The sequence below is a fragment of the Balaenoptera acutorostrata genome, chromosome 11, assembly GCF_949987535.1.
Source record: "Balaenoptera acutorostrata chromosome 11, mBalAcu1.1, whole genome shotgun sequence".
Lineage (NCBI taxonomy): Eukaryota > Metazoa > Chordata > Mammalia > Artiodactyla > Balaenopteridae > Balaenoptera > Balaenoptera acutorostrata.
In genome coordinates this window covers 32,331,095-32,348,067 of record NC_080074.1, presented here as the reverse complement: position 1 = coordinate 32,348,067, position 16,973 = coordinate 32,331,095, and the positions used below count along the sequence as shown (strand labels likewise).

At 37.8% G+C, this 16,973-nt stretch overlaps 1 protein-coding gene across 3 annotated transcripts in view; it reads right to left on the bottom strand.

The window, feature by feature from the left end:
• Nucleotides 1–3,390: 3,390 nt before the first annotated feature.
• KITLG (KIT ligand) overlaps nucleotides 3,391–16,973 on the bottom strand; it is an 87,802-nt gene continuing 74,219 nt past the window's right edge. For all 3 annotated transcript variants that reach the window (XM_007165916.2, XM_007165919.2, XM_007165918.2), the window contains 2 exons: nucleotides 16,294–16,370; nucleotides 3,391–8,107 (listed from right to left, as the gene is read on the bottom strand). In XM_007165916.2, the coding sequence (XP_007165978.1) occupies nucleotides 16,331–16,370 (40 nt within the window). In that variant the 3' untranslated portion in view covers nucleotides 3,391–8,107; nucleotides 16,294–16,330. The remainder of the gene's footprint in view (nucleotides 8,108–16,293; nucleotides 16,371–16,973) is intronic.

Genomic DNA, 16,973 nt, shown 5'->3' with positions numbered 1-16,973 from the left:
TGATTCTTCCATTTACAATTTACAGGTGACTGTGATGATTGTGAGAATTTTCCAAAAACTGGCTTCTGGTTCCATTCATTTTAAACCTTGTTTCTCCTCCTTCACCCACATACTTCTGGGGCCAGGTTCATAGGACACATTCGCCAGGGCATCATGACACAGCCTCTGACCACACACCTTTGGGTCATGATGCCCTAGTGAATTGGCACAGTGGTCAGTGGGAGAGTTGCTGGAAGCCATTGCCACACAGAACATCTACTAATACCTAAAAGATAAATGGAATAAAGATAAATGGATATATTTCTATGTGAATATATTGCTAGGCCCCCTGCTATGACTTATAAAAGACCTATGTAAGTGAGGACCAAGCATTTAAGCTTCTCCAGCTTCACAGAAAATCAGCTTCCAGGTGCTAGGAGTCTTTGGAAGTTCTCTTTAATTTTTTTCACTTTTCAAGGTAAAATAGCAATCGGGATTGCTAACAGTGAGAATGGGGAATGAGATGGGTGGTTTGGGAGAGAAAATAATATATGAAATAGCTATGAGAATGGAAATAGACTAGGGAAATATAATTATTGAGCAGCATTAGGACCCACCTGAAGTTCATGGGAAGGAATTTATAGAGAAACCAGTAGGCAGGATGGTATACTGTACTGCAGCCATGTTTAGCCACACAAGTATAGACAAAGAGTGGGTGGAGAACTGGATTTGAGCAGGGGCATCATTTACCAAGCAAATATTAGGAAGTGAGGGGGATCAAGAGAGAGGAAGCTGTAGGCAATAGAATGATTCTAATGCTGGATATGAATTTTAACCTGCATAAGGAGAGGGGAGGGGATATCAGAGGTTGACAGTTAGTGGATAATGGTAGAATCAATAGATTGACAGGCCTTGTGGATCAAAGGATCGTTGGAATTGAATCCATGAGGGGGTAAACTGGAAAGATACAAAGTGGTGGCAAGAAATGGGATGCATGGTATTGAGATATGGATGAGTTGCTGTTATTGGAAGTGACAAAGCCTACAGGGTGACCGTCAGACTAAGTGGCTAGGGTGGTGTTGAGGACTGGCTCACTAAGAGAGACATTTCAAGGACCAGAAAGGACAGGGTGTTGAAAGGATCATTTATATGTGTATCAAAATCCCAAGAAATAAGACAGGAGTACAGATGAGTTGAGTGACAGTGAACTAGGTGCTCATACCATCAAGAAATGAAGGAGAAGAACCTGAGAGTTAGTACATGAAAGCAACAGTGAATAGCAGTGGGTATGTAATATGATAACATGAGATTCAAATCTGGGAGGGATTAGGGAGTGATGACCCAGAAGCAGCAATGAGAACCAGAGAACTCACTGCCAGACACAGTGACAGTTATGGAGGAAACACAGCCACCAACTGAGAGGGCTGAAGAGGTAGATATATACTCAAAAGAGAGCCTCATTTTCATTTTGAAGGAAAAGTTCTGAAAGTACATTGGATTTTGCTAAGTATGGACTGGAATTCCAAAAGGCACACATTATAGTACAATTTCAATGTCCATCTATAATTTCCTGGCTATGATAGTGGATAAAGGTTTATCTGGGCTGATGCAGAGTGTTACACATTCTTCTAATAAATGGGAAAAGTAAGGTTAGAGAATAGTATTGCATAAAAATGTATGTACACATAGTTTTTCTGAGGGTTAACAAGAAGTACCTGTTTTCCTCTGGAGGAACGAACTTTAATGTTGGAGGGAGAATTTTACCTTTATTTTATACTCTGCTGTAGTACAATATCGCAATGCATGATGATGTGAGACAAAATATGAATACTTATTGGGTCTTTGATATTAAGGAATTATTTTTAATTTTTCTTAGGTGTGACAAAGGTATTGATTATGTTTTAAAATTTGTAATTTAGAGATACACATATAAATATTTACAGATCAAATATTTGTAGGTATTAGCCTAAAAATAATATGAAAGGGGTGGTGGGTAAGGGGTATAATAGGTGACTTAGATAAAATAAGATCATTCAGCAGTTAAGTAAGATTGAAGCTAGGTTATGGTTACATGGAAGTTCATTACACTACTCTACTTTTGCATATATTTCAAATTGTCCATGATAAAAAGTTTTAGGAAATAACTTTTAACTTATTGAACATTGCAATATATAATATCTATTCAGATCAAATTTTGTTTCAATTCCATGCTTTATTATTGCATTAAATTTGGGGAATGCAATGATATAAGTCTTCATGGTCCTAGTCCTCATGTTGTTTATAACTTAAAGGGGAAAACAAACAATTAGCAACCCCCTGCCCCCCCCCCCCCAGAATTATGAGATGTGGCGAGGAGGGCCTTATAAACCATGTTGAGTTTGGGTTTGGTCCTGAAAAATAATGAGAAGCCACTTCAGTGTTTTAATCAGAGAAAAGTATTATCAGTTGTCTCCATATTATTCACTCTAACATGAGGAACTGATTGAAAAAGGGCTAAATAGTTGAGGAGTGCGATCAGTTACAAGGCTATTATCGTCTAGGCTTATATTGATGGAAGTTTGTAATATAAAGCATGAGCAGAGGAGGAAAAGTCAGCAAAGAAACTGAAAAGAAATGGTGGGTGAATAAGTGTGATGTCATAAAGCTAGAGGATGTGGTCTCAGGAGTCCAATACCAACCAGGGGTTAGGTAGGATGATTATTTATTGCCTAAACCACGTAAGCCATAATGGTGTATGATCTTGCCATTCCATCCCTTCTTCTCAGAAACACGCAATGGCTTCCCATGGCACCTAAGAACAATCTGCCCTCCTTGTGGCATTCAAGGCTCTGGTCTCATCTCACTGTGTATCTCTATGCACTGTATGCTCAGGACACACGGGTTGGATTTGATGGGATAAGTTGAGAAATTTTAAAACTTCTTGCTTTGGAAAACACTGCCCAGGCTGGGCATAATTATCCTTCTTTATCAAAATTTCTCATCCTTGTAAATCTTAGCCCAAACACCAACTCCCCCATTATCATCCCTAGTCTATCCATTTCTTCTTCCTGTGTGCCCCAAGTACATTAACTAGACCGCAGTTTTGCACTTAGGTAATTACTTCACTGTGGCTTTATGCAGTTGACAGTGGTTTTCCTATCTTCTCCCCAACTAAGTTAGAAACCTCTTGAGATCCAATAATGTATTAATTCAACTTTACCTTCTTTGATTACCTTACCTATCTTCCTTGATTACTTAACCAATACATATTTATTGGAATAAAATGATTTATCTCCTTTTGTGCATATTACAACAAAATCTAGAGTAATGATAATGTTTCCACAGAAAAATTTGAGTTTAGCTTAAATGCTCAACCATGTTATGAACATGTGTGATAACTTTAAGATAATGACAGGGCAAATTTGAGTGCATAAAATTCTTTATTTAGAACAATAAAGTATGTGTATATATAATGTAATTTCAAATTCAAACCTGTATAAAAAAGGGTCAGGACATAAACCTATTTTAAAAAGTACACATACAGTACATACACATACACATCACATTTTACAACCTTTTTTATTTAATTAAACTTCAGTCATAATAAAACTATAGAATAATGTTGACATACATTTACATTACAATATGCAAACTCCAATCTATGACTGAACTAGCAATATATCTGTGCATCCATCTAAATGTCTGAATACTTTAAGTCCATTGATTTAAAAAATAGTGGCAAGTGGACACTATAATCACACATTAATCCTTAGAATATAGGAGAATAGGGTATTTTGATTGGAAATTTTTATTTAGTGAGTCATAGCTCAGAAATCAAGTAACTGAAAATACTATGGTTTTTAGTTTAAACAATTTTATTTTAAAAAACAACATAATTAAGATGTAATTGGAGACGGCGGTTATAAATACATATACAATGCTTAGGAAACATTTTAGGATCAAGAATATCCATTTTAATATGGATTATTTCAAAACAGTATCTTGTTAGGAAATGAAAGAACCATTATTTTATCTTTACAGACAAAGGCATTTCCAGCAACACCATAAACTGTGTGATCAAACACCACAAATAAAGTGGTTGGAATTTCAATCTGAATGTTTATATTTTAATGCCAATGTCAGAATAATACTGTTTCAAAACAAGCTGGCTTTCTTTAAAATTCTTATCCCATTTTCCAATTCAACTGAAATATATTCCAACTGAAATATAATTTATGGTTTACCCATCTCCAAATGGATTCTAAAGTACCTTTTTGCACTTAACAACTTTATAAGCATCTTACATTTTCTGCTCTTAGCTTTTAAGAAAATGAGAGCATTTAAATGCTTAATTTGGTATACTTCCAAATGTTACACACATCTTATCTTTTCCTGGGTAAAATGTACTCTTGGTTTTCATTCTTCAGAGGTGATCCAAAAATGTTTATTTAAGCAAAGGAAAAAGCCATCTCTTGTGTAAGTGGTTATCCGACTCACCCTACAGGAGACTGATTTTCACTTTTACGAATGGACCCTATTTACATTACAAACAAGAACAGCCATAGCTTTTTATGTTCAAATTGCTTATTCACAGAGATCAGAGTTGGATATTTTATATGTGATAGTTTCAGCTCTATTTTATCATCTTTGTCAGTCACATATCAATAGGTTTCTCTCATACCTATGGTATGACCTGACTTCACCATATAGATAAATAAAAATTGAGAGCCAAAGAAGGGCAGTGATTTACCAATACCTGTTAATGGCAGAGTGGAAGCTCCTGACAATTTTTCCTAACATCCATCCCACTATGTCAAACTGCCTTCTTGAAAAATATATTTCTTAGTTAAATTAGAATAGGTAGGGAATGGCTAAAAGCCCCATACTGGAATTACATTTTGAAACCAGAACCTAGCTTCAGAAAAACATTAAGAAATATCCATGAATTCTGAATGGATTTTTCTATTAATTTAAAACTTCATTTGTATTAGAATACCAAAATATGCCACAAAGTTTCTCCAAAGTACTTTAATTCTTACTAAAAGCAGATATTTCATTGTGAACATACTTTATCATACATTGTCATTTTTCACATAGTTAATCCTTTTCAAAGAGAATAGGGTACTTGTTCTATTAAAGTATTGAAAAAAATAACTTTTTTTATTTCTGAGTTTCTGACTCATTAGAAACTGGCTGTGTGGTAAGCACATCAGATTATAATACAAAATCCAGCAACGCTTTGATATCACAGGGCAGGCACCGTTTATCAGTGCCAGTTTCTCTATAGATTTGGGTTCTACCACAGAGGTACGAAGCTTAATTATACTTTATACTAAAGTATAATTTAGAATCTGCAGACTTCTGAAACCAGTTTAAAAGACAATTTTGAAACATTACAAAAGAGAACTATCAGATACATGGCACCAATTTAAAAGGTGATTTTACAGTTTAAGATGTCAGTTGTGAGTTTTCCATGATTTATAAAGGATGTTCAGAACACATATTGGATAAAATAAAGCAAAGACATATATGTGTATATATATATATATTAATCTCCAAGTAGATATGACAGTTCATTCCCAAGCAACTACCAACCAAAGTAATGTTCAGCATTTTTCTATTGTTCGTGTATTTTACTGAATTTTAGTGTTTTAAAAATTGGTAATCCACACAACTCTCAATGAACCAATACATTTAATTAGGCAGAATACATCTCCCTTCGCCTACCATGCCAGATTTCATAACTTGCTGAATTTGTTTATTTAACTCTATCGATTAGGACCATGTCCTTGTGTGTTAAAACCCAGCTACCAGCTTTGAGAACAAAAGTACATCTATTATACTCTAAAGCTCATTAAGCAGCATTTTTACATACTTACAAAAACTGAACCCATTGCTGAAACAAACTATTAGATTGAGAAGTATCAATCTTCTCAATCGACACATGACCTACACACATACTCATGTTAATCTATGTCTATTTTCTTCTAAACAATCAATATCACACACTGAGACAGGTCCTTTCAGCCATTAAATTGATCTCTGGTTTTATTATATATAATCAGTTGTACCATGGGATATTTGAGGGACTGAATAAATTAATGCAGCTTCCCAAAGCATCTGGGTTGTATCTTAGAGACATGACTAGTGTTTGAGGAACCACAGCACTTTATTTATTTATTTTTTTAATTTATTTTTGGCTGTGTTGGGTCTTCGTTTCTGTGCGAGGGCTTTCTCTAGTTGTGGCAAGTGGGGGCCACCCTTCATCGCGGTGCGCGGGCCTCTTATTATCGCGGCCTCTCTTGTTGCGGAGCACAGGCTCCAGACGCGCAGGCTCAGTAGTTGTGGCTCACGGGCTTAGTTGCTCTGCGGCATGTGGGATCTTCCCAGACCAGGGCTCGAACCCGTGTCCCCTCCATTGGCAGGCAGACTCTCAACCACTGCGCCACCAGGGAAGCCCCACAGCACTTTAGAGAAGGGATCGTAGAAATCATCTGAGCTCTTTGGTATAAAAAAGAGCAAAGGCCACTTACTAGAGTTGTATTTGAATTAGCTTTGAACATAAGCTAAAATCCAACTCTACTACAAGTTCTTGGACTTTTGAAAACAAAGGAAAGATAGCAGTTTTCATGCCCTTCTCTATCACTGCATTGAAAATAGTCATGTGACGGTGATAGACATGGCAATGATGCTATCACAAGGATCAAGTTAGAATGGAAAGCTTTGGATTCCTTTATGTGTACGTTTGTGATATATTAAAAGAATCTTGATCAAAATAAGCCAAAAGAAATCATTCTTTGACCTTAGTCAGATGTTCCTTTGAAATAAAAAAAAAAATTGGCAAGGGAAATTCACTTAATGTCTTACAAGTTCTGGTTTAAAAATGCAATGTCCATCTTGGGAATTCCTGTCAAGTTCACTCAATATGACAAAAACGCTGTCGCATATTTTAATAGCAAACTGACATGCGTAACTACATAAAGCTTTCTTTTTATTTTTAATTCATAAACCTTAATGAATACAGAGTGCCTGATTTTAAATAATGGATCCTTTAAACAGATAATGGTGATTATACTATAAATAACTAAAGTTTCCTGATTCCCTGCATTCTTGAAAAAGCCAAGTCACCTAGTTTTCAACACCCATATTAGCATGTGAGTGTGGTTATCTAACCATAGATACTAAATATCATAATTTATATTTACTCTCTCCCACAGCAGAAATTGAAAATGCGGCCTCCATACATTCAGTGATTTCTCCTAAGTCCCTTTACATAACTCTGTAATAGTTTTAGAACAGAAACATTTTGTAATATAATTTGCAAGCACAATTTGTACACGCCATAGTGGTCAAGGGCAAAGGCTGACTTCACCAGGGGTGCCAGATGCCCTCCTCGGCAGACTGTTCTGCTGGAGTGTCCACAGCTTCTTCGTGTGATGACTCTTTCGGAGTCTCTCCTCTGCAAAGGCATCACTGGTGTAATTCAGTACTGGCTGCCCTGCATGACTAAAGTCAGACAACCATGTCCATTTGTCTAGTGGGACACGGTTGAGCACACTCTGTGTCAGAAAGAGACCAAGCTCAGACCCATATCATTCATTGATCAGCAGCTGTAAGACTGACCTGCGCCTACTCCCACCCTCTTTTCCCACTGCTTTCTAAATGAACAGTGGCTGATGCTATTGAGTTTTTGTTTTTTGAATTTTTTCTAGATCCCTTTGGTAAAAATGATGACCCCCCACTATCCAGGCTGAAATCTACTTGCAGAGACCAAGATAACTATGAACTGCAGGTTGTAACTGTAAAATAAAGCTATGTGGTTTTTCAACAATTAGACGTTTCTGGAGGCATGCAAAACGGTATGTGCAGTCTGGGACACGTGCTTTCTCTCCCAACATCAGCTGCAAGTTCTAATTGAGACCACAAATCCCCCAGGTCCTTAAAATAGAGTCCTGCTCCGTGCAAGTTCTTCTTTACAGATGATTAATTCAGTGCCAGTTTCACAGTAAAACACTTTGTTCCAATTTCTGAATCATCCACATAGTCATGGGTAGCAAGAACAGATAAAGATGCGGTCTGTCACTCCAGACAGAATAGGAATTTGTTTAAAGCTGCTTCATTTATGAAGCAAACGTGAACTGTTACCCGCCTAGAGAAGAAAAAAGAGAGATTATAGCATATCTGCTTTCTGCCTTCTTTTCATTCTCAGTAGCTGAATTCATATGACTACAGAATGAGTAATAGATTTACAATGTATGCTTCACTTACACAGCCTAAAATAACTTGACAAATGTTTCCTAGATGCAGTGATCAGTCACTCGCTGATCTCCCTAGTAACATTTCACATAATCTGAAATGACCTTACTGTTTACTGAGTGTCTCTTCCCATTAGAATGTAAGCCCCATGAGGACATAGAGCTTTTGTTTATCTTTTTCACTGCTGTACTCCAACACCTAGAACAGTGCCTGGTACAAAATAGATATGGGTGTCCCTGCTTTTTCAAAGTTCCCTTTATACCACTTTGCTTTTACAAAAGACCTACTTTAGTACCTGTTTGTTTTTTTTTTTAACATCTTTATTGGAGTATAATTGCTTTACAATGGTGTGTTAGTTTCTGCTTTATAACTAGTACCTGTTTTCGACAAACGAAAGAAATCCAAAGAGGATTTTTGCTTTTATGAAAAAAGGCAAAAAGAGACCGTCGCATTCAGGGTTTGTTCTGCAGTGAGCCTACAGAGGCAGCGTGCACCGCCAGCAGTGAGAGTGGCACCGCCAAGTTCCTTCCCCGGAACTACACTTAGCATCTCAGCATAAAGCCACCATAGCTTTGAATTGTGTCTATGAGCATCTGTGCTTTACATCGATTTATTTTATGCATCCCATTAGCAAGATGTATCCTAAGGTGATTGCTTCTTTGCTTTAAGCCATTTTGGTTGAAGACAGGTTTCACTGGAATGCTCTACTTTTGCATAGCGCTGGAGGGGGCCACTTGTACTCAACAAATATTTCTTTTTTTCTTTCTTTTTTTTTTTTTTTTTAAAGGATTTTCTTTTCTTTTTTATTTATTTATTTATTTATTTATTTATCTATTTTTGGCTGTGTTGGGTCTTCGGTTCGTGCGAGGGCTTTCTCCAGTTGCGGCAAGCGGGGGCCACTCTTCATCGCGGTGCGCGGGCCTTTCTCTATCGCGGCCCCTCCCGTCGCGGGGCACAGGCTCCAGACGCGCAGGCTCAGCAATTGTGGCTCACGGGCCCAGCTGCTCCGTGGCATGTGGGATCTTCCCAGACCAGGGCTCGAACCCGTGTCCCCTGCATTAGCAGGCAGATTCTCAACCACTGCGCCACCAGGGAAGCCCCAACAAATATTTCTTGAACATAGAGTGGATGAATGAATACTCTGTGGCTTTCATACCCCCAGGCACACCACAAATTATCTCCATTTCTGATAAGAGGGTTATCAATCTATGTAGCCTTGAATTTCTCTAACAAGGCTACGAAGAGGTTGTAAACAGGTGGTGAGGGGAGAGGGTCTGAAGAACAATGGCGGTGTTCAGAGTGGAGAAGTGGAGATTGATGGAGTGGCATGAAAGAGATATCTGGGACAGGTGGAGAGGCTGATCAGAGGCCACCCACAAATATCAGCCTCCTAGCCACAGATCAGTGCCAGTATCCTGACTGCCTAGCCAGGTTCTAGCAATCACTTCTCCCAACTGAGGAAATAGCAGCAGTAAGATCTCCTTTAGTACTGTCAGCCAAAAAAAGAAAGATAGAAATCCTGGCACCACATCCTGACAAAGCCTATGGGGAAGTTCATTTGGCTGCAGCACAGCTTACTGTACTTGGTGAAGCATGAAAGCCAGACTCTGTTTTAGTTTTTCAGTGCTTGTGTTAAACCACTGAGCTATGGACTCAGCTTTCAGATTTTTCAACTTTCAAGTGAAGTATTTGTACTTCCTTACCTTTTTTTTTTTTTAATTATAGGCAGCATTTGCATGCTATCTTTAATCACAACCCCTAAATAAATATGTATTTTGCATTTAGTTTCTTCCCTACTCTTTTCCTATTTTGTCCTTATTTATCAATCCCAGAACCAGAGATCACTGGTTTTAAAATGTTTGATATCATTACATAGACTATATATAAAACTTTATAGTATGAGTGATAAGAAGTACAGTGTTTTTTTCCAGTAATATGCTAAATGTATATTATTCTAATGTAATATATAAAATGTATGCAATCATTAAATGTAGTATATTGAAAATGTAAATATTTAAAATGTAATAATATACTAAAAAGCATATTACATGACAATTTACCAAACAGAGAACTCTACAAAATAGAAAACCTGTATTTAGGAAAGCAGAATTAAATACTGAAGGAAAAATTAACAGGCATTAAGAGCAAATTTCAGAAATGCAAATTACCTAGCAGATATTTTAAAAATAAAACTTGGTTAGAAAAGCAGAAGGAAATCACAAAAAAGCAAAATATATATATATATTTTTAAAAAGCTACAAATAACTTGAAACTCTAAACTTAAGCGTAGAGAAGCAAGATTGGAAATCTATTCTGATTATGTCTTTGGATCATTTAGCAAAGAAAACAAACTTAAAAGCCAACAACTGGTTTCCCATAGAACGAAACTACCATTTTTATAATACCGTGGATTCTGGCAACAACCTCATGAAATAAATAGGGTGAGTGTTATTATCGCCTCATTACGTTTAAAGAATCAGGGGTTGAAAGACAACTGACTCATCCAGGAACCTACAGCTAGTTAAGGTGCAGATTAGACCCAAGTCTAATCCCTTCTAATCCTCTGCATCACAATGTATCTACAGAGAGCAAGCTCCAAACCAAAGCCTTCAAAGCTCTAGAAATTCTTAGGAAATATGTGGTAAAGAGTCAAAGATCTGGCCATTGGTAACCAACCATTATTGAGTCCTGTGCAATAAATGTCCCAGCATAACTTGCCCTCATCCCTATTCCAGTTCTAGGATCGACTTTCTTCTGTCTTAGATCTACTGGAAACTTGCAGGTTGTGTTTCTTTAATGAATCTCTCCACCAGCCTAATTATAATAAGAATTACTTTCTAGGGACTTCCCTGGTGGCCCAGGGGTTAAGAATCCTCCTGCCAATGCAGGGGACATGGGTTCGAGCCCTAGTCCGGGAAGACACCACATGCCATGGAGCAACTAAGCCCGTGTGCCACAACTACTGAGCCTGTGCTCTAGAGCCCACGAGCCACAACTACTGAGCCTGCATGCCACAACTACTGAAGCCCGCACGCCTAGAGCCCGTGCTCTGCAACAAGAGAAGCCACTGCAATGAGAAGCCCGTGCACCACAACGAAGACCCAACACAGCCAAAAATAAATAAATAAAATAAATTAAAAAAAAAAAAAAAAAAGAATTACTTTCTACACTTACCATGCTGGGATAAGTCCCTAAACATCGCCATCTCAGTATCTACAAACTCATGCTATTTACCATCAACCAAACTGGGCCTTCTCCGTGATTACACGGTCCTTCTCCCAAGGTCTCAATTAAAATTCTTTGTGGATGACTTCCCAATCCTAAATCTATTATTTCCAGCCCTAACTGTACTCTGAATTTCCAGTGAAGCATATTCGGCCACTGGTTAATAACTACTAACGGCTCCTTCTCCCATTTTTTTCTAATGGCACTGCCATCTGGTTAGTCCCATAGGCTCCAAATCATCCCTGATTACTGCCTGTGATGTCAAGCCTCACATCCCATCAGGAACTAGGACTTATTGATTCTTTCACTGCAGTGACTCCAAAATGGCCTATGCTTTCCTATTTCCATGGCTGTGACCCTAGTTCAGGTTGTCATTCTCTCACATCTGTTTTGAAGATTGGCCTCCTAAGTGGACTCCTTGACTTCAGGTCACCACTCCCATCCATCTGGCCACGCCAACGTCTGATTACTTTCCTAAACCTCTGCTTTGATTGTATTACTCACGTCTTTTCTAAACCCTCCAACAACTCCTTATATTACTCAATAGAGTGTAAGCCCTGTACTTGGAATTCAGATCCTGTTTCAAACTGATGCCCATCCTTTCTCAGCATTTCAACCCTTTATGTGTACTTCTACTGGAGTCCAGCTGTACAAACTCTTGAACACAGTCTGTACTTTTGGCTCCCTGATTTAACTTATGCCATTTGCAGTATCTGGATTTACCCCTTCCCTATTGCCAGTAAAATTTTAGCAATCATCCAAGATCCAGTTCCATACAAATGCCACCTCCATCACCCATACAATAAAGCCTTTCTCCGAGTGATTTCTCTCCCCTGTTAAATAAGACAATTGTATATGGGTGGTACAATTCTATGGGATGCCATCTGTACCATTCATCATCTAGAGCTATGTTCAGGCCACATCCTGTACAACCATATGCAGTGGCTTTGCCTTTGATTCCTTATTGTATTTCTTTCTCAGCTCCTTTTATTGTTTTTTAACCAAAAGCTCCTTTAGTCTGTTTTAAAATAGGTTATTATGCATATGTCTTATCTCCTTTTGTAGGCCATAAGCAATTTGAGGACAGAACTAGGTTATATTAAGCTTTGCATCCAACAATGCACCCACTAGAGCTTGTTGGTGTCACATTTGTGGTTAGAATGAAGAGTAAAATTGTGCTATGATCTACTCTATTTCTTTCTCTTAAACTGTGCTACACGCAACCCAATAAATGAAAAATCCTTCTGGGATGCCACATACGTATACTTGTCATCAGCTAGTTGACTAAGTACATTTTTAACTTTTCGCAGAGATAATTTCACGTTTGATGTCAAATAAACACAGCTCTTGTATATTTTCTCTTAGAGGCAACTTCTTTTGTTTCTGGTTCATTATCTACATTCCTTCCTTGTATTTAAAATATCAAATCCTCCTCTTCATTTTCCAATTATAGGTTGGAGAACTATTCCATATGTTTTCTATTCTAGTGTTCCAATATTTGTCCTGGTTTAATTTGTTTTAGTTCGTGAAACTTCTATTTCAGGGAGAAATCCTTGCCACAAACCTGAGTCATTCCTTATATTATTTTCCCCTTTTTTTCTTAAGCAAGAAAATGACTATAATCCAAATTATATCCAATTTTTAAAATATATAATTACAACTCCACATTTCATTTCTATCTTGGTACTTTTTACTACTGTTCTTCTTATTTCTTGGCATATTTCCTCTCCTACCATGTCATAGTCTGTTCTCCCAAGCCTTTCCCTCCACCACATCCCTTTCCCCAAATTATACTCAAATTTCCTTGGCAGGTTTTACCAAACCTCTGTTGGTACAAGGAACAGGCTTTCTCTATACAATGCGTACTCAATAAATGGTTACAAATGATACATATATATTTTGACTTCGGGGGTTGCAGATTCATGATAATGAGCTGCTGCTTTTTTCTTCCTTTTATCTATCTTGCCCTCAGTATTTGAATTCTTACTTACTTCTACCTACACACGTCTATTTTTGTTTTTACTCCATAAATTTTATTCTCACATTACTGCAATTCTCTGAGGTATTCATCCATCTCTCCATTCATTTATTCAACAGATACATTCATCACTTGCATGTGCAAAGTGTAAACTATATAGTTTAATGGGATTCCAAAATGAAATTCAGAAACCAATCCTGTCCTCTAAGAGCTTATGGTTTAGAAGAGGACACAAAACGTCTACGTAAGTGGCTGTGAGTAAGTAATGTCTATGTAAGTAACGGTAACTAATACCATATTAATATTGTATAAAATGTAATACAAAATATAATTAGAGGGTCATAAAAGAGAGATGAATTTCATTTGGGAAGGCAGCTTTTTGGAGGTGGTGGTTCTGAACTGAGCCTTGAGAGAGCTTTGCAGAGATGGTGAGGAATAAGGTCATCTATTTTACACCAACTCCTCAATGATATGTGATGAGTTTATTTCTAAACAATTTGGGGCTTCTTTAACCTGTCTGATTTCATTCGTTTAATTATATGAGTAATATTTCAGATTTTAAGAAAAATAATTTAGCCATTTCCCATATGACTGTATTCCCCCTTGCTGTACATACTTTGCTGTCCTACTGACCAAAATCAGCAAATTAAACACACACATACACATACAAGATAAAAATAAACCTTACTGCACTTTTTAAAAGATTGTTTTAAAACATTTTATTGCAGTAAGAACACTTAACACAAGATCTACCCTCTGAACACAGTTTTAAATACACAATGTAGCTTTTTTTAACTCTAAGCATTATGTTGTAGAGCAGGTCTCTACACCGTATTTGTCTTGCAAAACAAAAACAACCTTAAAAAAAAAGGCCACTTCAGCAGAACTATCTTCCTTACTACTTGGTGAGATTTTCATTTAGTGTTTATTTATTCACTCAGTCACTTCTTCAACAGACATTTATTGAGCGCCTACAATGCTTAGGCAACAAGTGAGGCACTTGTGAGGAGATACAGCAAGAACCAGACAGCTTCAGTTCCTGTCCTTGTATGTTCCCTGACTAGTATGTGTGAGTTGCTTGACTACAGCTGCTTTAAAATGCCATCCTTCTTTCTCCTAGACAAGTGCCCTGGGCTTTTCCATCATAATCCATTTCCCAAATGTCACAGGACAAATGCCACAATTAAACACCACATCACCTATGTGCCAAAACAGGATGCCAGTGATGCCATCCAAAAGCAAACCACAGAGAACATTACTTGAGCCTTTAAGGTTCAATGAACCATTTAATGTGTAGTTGGTGGATGTCTGGCTTAAGGGAACTGAAACAGCAGACGGGGAAAAAACAGTAGGTTTGTACTGGGATTGGAGGTCAAAGAAATATGTTTCTTGGAATAACAATGATTTCAGCTTGGGGAATACTGCACCTGAAAATAAAAAGGGTCAAGGGAAGGGTTTATTCCTTTACAGTGTTTGACAGGAAACATGAGCCTAGAGAGAGCTAGGATGGGAGCAGAAGAAAGAAAGGGTGCTATTCATGCTCCAGAGGTGGTGATCAAGGGCATGATTCAAGGCAAAAATGAAGTCTGTGTAATAGCAGGGTTAAAGTGTTAGAGGCATATGCGACATAATTACTATTATTATACGATGTTATTTTGGGTTGTTGAAAAAGGATGTTTGATAAAAGTGAGTTCCTGGAGGAGACAAGAGGCTCTGTGACCCAGTTTCCCTGGGGAAGGTTCAATCTAGAGAGAAATCTCTGAATCTGGGACAGAAGGGAAAGCTGGAAGGACAGTGACCTGTAAGGAAAAGGTGACGCTCACCAGAGACCATGTCTATAATAATCGGGCGAGTAAATGATCCTCTAACTGCGAGGGAGTGCAGGGGAAGAACTGAAGATTTAGGAAGATGAAAGAACACTCATACACCACTGTAATAAATGGGGGTTCAGGAGCAGAACAGAATTAACAGTGAGTTGGCAGAAGTACAAATGGGAAGAGCATGCATGACGTTGGATCAGGTTAGTGCCATTCAGGGTGCTCCCTGCACCACGTCTGCAGCTTGGGAGTTGAGAAAGTAGACAGGAGAGGGGAGAGGAGGTATAAACATCAGCGCCCTCTGGTCATGTTTTCCTAGTCTCCCTTCTCCCCAGGCCCTTCACAGACCCACACAATCCCAACAGGTTATCTGTCCCCGGTTTATATTCAGTGTGTCCTGGGCTCTGGCCTGTGATGAGGCACAAGTATTACCAGTCATGTGGCAAGTGGCACTTTACCTTGACAATTTCCCTCTCCTACTGTATGGGATTTTGACCTTTTCTCCTTTTCCTTAAAATAGCAGGGCAATGTTTTTGATTTTTGCTTGTTTCAGCATTTAACACATGAGATACTTTTCCTATCATGTTATAGTAATCACACCTAATTGAAATTGATTTTATTTATTCTTCCTCTATTAATAATATTTTATTTTAGTCCTACTTTGCCCCTTGTCTAATTTATTTTCTGGCCTCAAAAATAGGAAACACTCAGAAATTCCCTGGTGGCTCAGTGGTTAGGACTCCATGCTTTCACTGAAGGCGCGGGTTCAACCCCTGGTTGGGGAACTAAGATCCCCCAAGTCCCAGTGGCGCAGCCAAAAAAAAAAAAAAATTGGGAAACACTCAACTGTTAATGCTTTGTATATCTCCCATACAAGATGAATCCACTAAACTGGAATAATACTGCTTGCCTTTCAAAACTTGAGAATGCACAATTCAATTATGTAACAGTTTCAGCTAACACACTGACCCCAGCTTGATAGAAGACTTAATAAATTTTGGTGTCTAGGATGCTGTATAGTTCTTGTTATATCTTTTAACTTGAATTCTTAAAACTTACCAATGTACGAAAGTAACAGTGTTGATACAAGCCACAATTACACTTCTTGAAACTCTCTCTCTTTTTCTTGCAACATACTGAAAAAGAATAAGAAACATGTTTATTTGCATTTAGACAGAGATTCTGAAGTAACCATGATCTGGGCATTGTAAAGGGCAGTTTTCATTTTTCTGTAAATACAGTAGCAAAAGATTGCAAAATTGAGTGGGAAGCTTACCTTCATAATATTAGTATAGGGAAGAGGGAAGACTTCATCTGCTTCCTCATAGTCTCCCCAAGTAGTTAAAAAATTCTCTACGCATGTGCAGGTACACATACAGAAAATGCTTATATGCACTTAATATGTGAATATGTACACATGCAGCATGATATAAGAGAAAATAACATGCCAAATGAAAACTATAACTGAATGTAAAATCAAAGCATTGGTCCTGGAGCAGTATGGGATAGGGTAAAAAAGTGATCAGCGTCAGCTACCACAAGTGGCAAGGTCTCACAAAACAATTTTTGTATTTGGCTTTGAAGAAAATACTGAGTAGGTTGAGAAAAATTAAGGGCTCTGAAAGCCAGAGTGAGGTCAAATATATGAAGTATGCAAGAGAAAAATCACTGAAAGTATCTTGACTAGGAAGTGATATTAAGAATGGGGTTTAGGGCTTCCCTGGTGGCACAGTGGTTGA